At 36.8% G+C, this 7,425-nt stretch overlaps 1 protein-coding gene across 14 annotated transcripts in view; it reads right to left on the bottom strand.

Annotated features, from left to right (window-relative positions):
• The window catches only part of BTRC (beta-transducin repeat containing E3 ubiquitin protein ligase), a 175,721-nt gene that overhangs the window by 63,655 nt on the left and 104,641 nt on the right, over positions 1–7,425 (bottom strand). For all 14 annotated transcript variants that reach the window (XM_005225560.5, XM_005225561.4, XM_005225565.4 and 11 more), the window contains 1 exon segment: positions 11–100. In XM_005225560.5, the coding sequence (XP_005225617.4) occupies positions 11–100 (90 nt within the window).

Here is a 7,425-nt window from a genome sequence, read left to right as displayed (position 1 = left end):
TATTACTTACTTTGGCCACACAATTTTCAGTCTTCATAGCAGTGCTTGCTAGACATACTGTCTCTTGATTTAAGCAGAGTCTGGCACAGCTGTTGTATGTCTGCAAAGAGAATTTTTTTGAAATAAGTTTAGGTACTGAAATACTGTCATGCAGGTTTCAAATTCTGCCCCATTTCTAAAAATCAACACACAAATAGATCCTATGTGTAAATTCTACATTTATGGGAGCTGAGGGACAAGGCAGACATGGGGAAGAAAGCGACAGCCCAAAAGTGCCACTGATGTGCCATGAACAAGTGTGTGAGCAGTAGTGACTTCACCGTATATATGAAAGGTAGAGGTGTCAACTATTCAGAATGGGCAAAGGACTTGAACAGAGATTGTGCTGTGCTTAGTCAGACCCCCATGGACTGTAGCCTACCAGGCTCCTCTGTCCATGGGGATTCCCCAGGCTAGAATACTAGAGTGGGTTGCCATGCCCCCCTCCAGGGGATCTTCCCAACCCAGAGATCAAACCCGGGTCTCCTGCATTGCAAGCAGATTCTTTACCACGTGAACCACCAGGGAAGCAAAATAGAGATTATCTGGGAAGATATACATATGGTTAAAAAGCACATGAAACGATGCTCAACATGACTGATCATGAGAGGAATGCAAATCAAAACTACAATATGTTACCACCTTATATCCATTAGGATAGTTACTAATAACAAAACAAAACCAGAAAACAAGTGTTAGTGAAAATGTGGAGAAACTGGAACCCCTGTGCACTGTTAGTGGGAATGCAAAATGGTATAGCCAAGGTGGAAAAAAAAAAAACAACAATACAGTAGCGATTCCTCAAAAAATTAAAAACAGAATTACCATATGATCCAGTAATTACAATTCTGGGTATATGAAGAACTGAAAGCGGAGTCTTTATGAGATATTTGTACACCCACATTCATGGCAGCATTATCCACAATAGCTAATATCCACAAATGTCCACTAACAGATAAATGCATAAGCAAAATGTGGTACATACATATAGTGGGTGGAACAGTATTCAGTCTTAAAAAGAAATTCTGACATACACTATAACATGGATGAAACCTAAGGACAGTATGCTATGTGAAATAACCCAGTCACAAAAAGACAAATACTGCATGATTCCACTTAGTCAAAATCATAGAGACAGAAAGTAAAATAGTGGTTTCAACTAGCTGGGAGAAGGAGGGAATAAGGAGTTACTGTTTAGTGAGTACAGCATTTCAGTTTTACAAGATGTTAAAAGTTATGAGGATGGGTGGTGCTGGCTATTATACAACAATGTGAATGTATTTAATACCGTGAACTGCATATTTAAAACTAATTAAAGTGGTAAATGTTACATGTAGTTTACCATAATTAAAAAAAAGCAAAAACGTTGGTTAGCAAAGCTTCAATAGTACATGAACCGAAAACTTTCAGATGTTCAAGCTGGACTTAGAAAAGGCAGAGGAACCAGAGATCAAATTGCCAACATCCGTTGGGTCATAGAAAAAAACAAGAGAGTTCCAGAAAGACATCTACTTCTGCTTTATTGACTATGCCAAAGCTTTTGACTATGTGGATCATAACAAACTGTGGAATATTCTTAAAAGAGGTGGGAATACCAGACCATCTTACCTGTCTCCTGAGAAATTTGTATGCAGGTCAAGAAGCAAGTTAGAACTGGACATGGAACGATGGACTGGTTCCAAATAGGGAAAGGAGTATGTCAAGACTGTATATTGTTACCCTGCTTATTTAACTTATATGCAGAATACACCATGTGAAATGCCGGGCTGGATGAAGCACAAGCTGGAATCAAGATTGCCGGGAGAAATAATAACCTCAGAAATGCAGATGACACCACCTTTATGGCAGAAACCAAAGAGGAACTGAAGAGCCTCTTGATGAAAATGATAGAGGAAAGTGAAAAAAACTGGCTTAAAATTCAACATTCAAAAAATGAAGATCATGGCATCTGGTCCCATCACATCATGGCAAATAGATGGGGAAACAACGGAAACAGTGAGAGACCTTTTTTCTTGGGCTCCAAAATCACTGCAGATGGTGACTGCAGCCATGAAATTAAAAGACGCTTGCCCCTTGGAAGAAAAGCTATGACCAACCTAGACAGCATATTAAAAAGCAGAGACATTACTTTGCTGACAAAGGTCCGTCTGGTCAAAGCTATGGTTTTTCCAGTAGTCATGTATGGATGTGAGAACTGGACCATAAAGAAGGCTGAGCACCAAAGAACTGATGCTTTTGAACTGTGGTGATGGAAAGGATTTTTGAGAGTCCCCTGGACTGCAGGGAGATCCAACCAGTTCATCCTAAAGGAAATTAGTCCTGAGTATTCATTGGAAGGACTGATGTTGAAGCTGAAACTCCAATACTTTAGCCACCTGATGCAAAGAACTGACTCATTGGAAAAGACCCTGATGCTGGGAAAGATTGAAGGCAGGAAAAGAAGACGATGACAGAGGATGAGATGGTTGGATGGCATCACTGATTCAATGAACATTAGTTTGAGCAAGCTCCGGGAGTTGGTGATGGACAGGGAGGTCTGGCATGCTGCAGTCCATGGGGTCGAAAAGAGTTGGACAGGACTGAGCAACTGAATTGAACTGATACTTTATTGTAATACAACTGGCCAATATATTGATTAAAATGTTTCCTTCTAGTCTTATGTTTTTACTGAAAGTACAAGTCACAGCTCTCAAACATTAGTGCCCATGGGAATCATCTGGAGGACTTCTTAAAATACAGATTGCCGGGTCCCATCCCCGGAGCTTCTGAGAACTTGCATTTTTAACAAGTCCCCAGCTGATGTTAACGTTACTGGTCTAAGAATACTCTTTGAGAACTCTTGATATACACATATGTGTTGAAATTAAAGAGAAAAGTCTTAAGACACAGGTGATCTCATAACCAATAATAAGAAAATATCAATTTTCTAAAATTCTAGATTTATAGAACAGTTGCAAAATAGATATGAGTTCCTGTACAGCCTTTCCCAGCTTCCCTTTACATTGAAGACTTACACAACCAGAGAATATTTATCAAAATAAACCAATTAACCTTGGTACAATACAAAGTTAAGAACTTACTTGACTTTCACCAGTTTTTCCACTAACATTCTTCTTCCGTTCAGGATCTAATTCAAGATCCCATATTGCATTTAGTTGCCAGGTATCCTTAGTCTCCTCTAATCTGTGACAATTTCCCCATCTTTGTTTATCTTTCATGATTCTGACACTGCTGAAGAGTACTGATTAATCTATAGAATGTCCCTCAGTTTGGGCTTGTCTCATGTTTCCTCAAGATCAGACTGAGGTTGTACATTATTGGGAAGGATACCATAGAGGTGAGGTACTGTTCTCAATGCACCAAACTGCTGAGTATTCAGAAATACTGATGTTAACCTTGACCATTTGCCTAAGATTGTGTCTAACAAGATTCTCTATCATTAGCTTAACATTTTTCGTCTAGAAATTACTAAATATACTGAGGAAAATACTTTAAGACTATGCAAATATTTTGCTTCAATTTTTGCTGCTTCAATTTTTGCATACTAATATTAGCATATTGTTAGATCTTGCCTATGGTCATTTTTACTGTTGCGTCCTAATGGTGTTCTCTTTCCTTCTACATTAATTAATTGTGATTCTTCTGAAGGGAGAGCTATGAGTTCTTCCGTTTATCTGCTTATTCATTTATGTACTTATTTATATTTGCAATGGACACAGATATTTTAAATAATTCATTTTTGGTCAACTATCATTCTTTGGAAAAGAGCAGATAGATAAGAATAAAATTTAAGAAAATAGAGAAAATGACATTATAAATTTGAGTTTCCATTTAAACAAGTTAAATTTTTAAAAATTTATCCACTTAATTGTTTTATTCTTATATTATTTAAGTTGAAATTATTTCAAACACATATTTTAAAAGAATAAACTGGATCATTTGACATTAGTGTACAGGCACTATTGGCACATGTACATCTGGACTCAGGGTTCAGTACTTTTTCACAATTGCTAATACCACAAACTATTCATGTACAGACAATACAATTTTTAAACTGTGTTCTTAAGACATTTATGAAGCAATTGGTATATACTAAATAAAATAAAACTTTAAGCCAAAGAGTACTAGTTCCAATAATGGCAGAGATGTTTGTTTGTATTAAATTAACTCTTCTCAGATAACAATTATAAACCATGGAAAAAATATTCAAAAAAAAAACAAAAACAAAAAACAAAAGCACTACAGGTTCACCAAAAGTAGGCGGAAATTGGGGGAAGAATAGGACTGAGAAAGAGGAGAATCACACTTAGTAAGATCCATGTTTACGTGCTTTTTCCATGAGGGTACTCACTAGGCTATTTGATGCAGGATGGCTAAAACTTCAATTAGAAAGACAGTCTATTGGCTTGGGGAGTTCAGGGCAGCCGCAGTGGCTCGAAATTGAGAAGAAAAATAGAAAACAGAAAGAGCCAGTCCTTCCTCTGGCAGGGAGGAAGCATCAAAACATGCATATAAATTTCTCTCAAATCTACGGCTAACCTTCAAATTACTTACACGAATGAGAGACTCCAAATATTCCAAAATAAAGTAATAGCTAGAAGACTGAAAGATATGAAAAGAGATTCCAGCTGCTGCCCATGAGGAGACACAGGGTTTTGAATTTGAGTTTAGAGGAGCTTCATAAGCACATCAAACTTTCTAATGAAAGCTTAGAAAGACCCTGCATTCAGACTAAAGAGTAAGTCTTGAGGACTAAGGGATAATGCCTCAGGACTAAGGGCAAAACCAAAACACACCTGCCCTAACAAACATAAAACCAGACTCTATGAAGTCACAGTGATCAGCCAGTAAGATAAACAGAGGAAGATAAAAGAAACCAGAGTCTCCACAATGTATTGTTTATAATGTCCTGTAAACAATAAAAACTACTAGACATGAGAAGAAGAAAAGGGAGCCATAGTAAAGAGAAAAAGAAACCAACAGAAAATGACCACGAGATGATCTAGTGATGGGAATCAGTTCATAAAGGTTCTACAGAAGCTATAACCAATATGTTCAACAACTTAAGGAAAAATACAATCACAGTGAGTAAACAGATGGAAATTTTCACCATTAAAATAAAATAAAATAAGCCAAACAAATTCTAGAATGGATGAATATGTTACCTGAAATTAAAAATTTACTGGATGAGCTTAAAAGCAGGTTGGAGATGGCACAAAAAAAGGCCAATGAACTTAAAAAACAGATCAACTGAAATAATGTGAAGCATAGAAAGGGTAAAAGAAAAAAAAAGAAGAGTCTCAGTCACCTGTGGGGCAATTTTCAATGATCTAGTATCATGGAATTGGAGACCCAGAAGAAAGGCAAAAATGGGGCACAGAAAGTTATAAAAATAGTGACCAACTATTTCTCAAATTTTGGTGAAAACCATTGCCTTGCTACTATAAGAACAGTAAACCCCAAAAGATTAAATACAAAAACCCCTAAATATCAGAAAATAAAACCTAGGTCCAAGACAGTCAAAACTGCTGAAAATCAGTAACAAAAACAAAACCTTAAAAGCAGCCAAAGAAAAAGGGTATGCCATATATATGGGAGCAACAATGTAAATAATGGCAGATTTTTCACCCAAAACAGTGAAGTCTAGAAGACAAAGGAATAAATTTTTTTTTTTTTTTTGCAGGGGGTGCTGCACCTCGTGGCAGGGATTGAACTGAACCCTTGGCAGTGAAAGTGCCAAGTGCTAACCACTGGACCACCAGGGAGCTCCCAAGGAACAGGATTTTTTAAAGTGCTAAGAGGAAAAAACTCAAACCGGGTTTCTTATCATTAAAGGAGAATTACAAATATGAAAAGGGAAAAACCTAAAACAAACCCTGTTGACACTGTATTGGAACTGGAGCTATCAATGTGAACTCATGGTTTTCAAAATATATAATACAGATATAAAATAAAAGTTAACATTTAAATCCTGGCTTCTAAATACAATTCTGCACTACAAGGAGCCATAGCTCCCTGGAGAAATGGTTGATTCCTGGAATGGACAGAATAAATACAAAACAAACCTGGAAATACTCAGGAAACGATGGACATATATCATAGGGGCACAGATGCCAGCCTAAATGGGCTCTCATTTGACAAAATGGATGAGTATTAAAATAAAATAAAAGATATTAATAGATTACAATCTGTTGAATAAAATAGGATACATTTCTTGAAAGATACAAATGACCAAAACTGACAGAATAAGAAACAGAAAATCTAGACAGTTCTATAGGGGCTTCCCAGGTGGCTCACTGGTAAAGACTCTGCCTACCAATGCAGGAGACGCAGTTCAATCCCTGGGTCAGGAAGATCCCCTGGGGAAGGAAATGGCAACCCACTCCAGTCACAGACAGAGGAACCTAGTGGGCTATGGGGTTGTAAAAGAGTTGGACATGACTTAGCGACTAAATTAACAACAGACAGCTCTGTAACTATTAAGGAAGTTGAAATTATTAGAAACTATTACACAAAAATGGCTTCCCTGGTGGCTCAGGCAGTAAAGAATCAGCCTGCAATGTGGGAGTCCTGGGTTTGATTCCTGGTTTGGGAGGATCCCGAGGAGGAGGGCACGGCAACCCATTCCAGCATTCTTACCTGGAGAATCCCCATGGACATAGGAGCCTGACAGACTGTAGTCCATGGTGTTGCAAAGAGCTGGACATGACTGAGCAATTAAGCACAGTACATTACACATAAAATTTAAATAAAAATCTTCCCACAAAGAAAACTTCTGGGCCAGACAGTGTTACTGGTGAATTCTATTAAACAGTAAGGAAGAAGAACATCACAACAAAGATATCAGAAAAAAAAAAAAAAAAAAAAAACTACAAACTAATATCCCTTATGGACAGAGACACAAAACTTCTTAACAAAGTCAACTGATGTCATTCTCCATATTAACAGAATGGGAGGTGCATTTAACAAAATTAAACACCAATTTATAATTAAAAAAAAAATACCTCAGCAAGCTAGAAATAAATGGGAACTTCTTCAATCCCATAAAGGGCATGTAAAAAAGTTCAACTAACATCATTCTTAGTGGTGAAAGACTATTTAAAACTCTCTCACGCCTGGGAACAAAGCCAAGATGTCCTTTACCACATCTATTCGACATTATATGGAGGCCTTAGCAATTCAAATAAAGAAAAAAGAAACAAAAGGCAAATTTGAAAAGAAAAAAATTCTCTTTATTCATAAATGATAGGAAACAAAGACAACTGTTAAAAACCAACTGCATTTATATACTCTAACAACAATCAGAGAATGAGAAAAGTTTATAATAGCACTGAAAAACATTAAATACTTAGGAATAAATCTAACAAACTACATACACAAAATGTA

The sequence above is a fragment of the Bos taurus genome, chromosome 26, assembly GCF_002263795.3.
Source record: "Bos taurus isolate L1 Dominette 01449 registration number 42190680 breed Hereford chromosome 26, ARS-UCD2.0, whole genome shotgun sequence".
Taxonomy (NCBI): domain Eukaryota; kingdom Metazoa; phylum Chordata; class Mammalia; order Artiodactyla; family Bovidae; genus Bos; species Bos taurus.
Note: the sequence above shows the minus strand (reverse complement) of the source record. Positions and strands in the feature narration are given on the sequence as shown.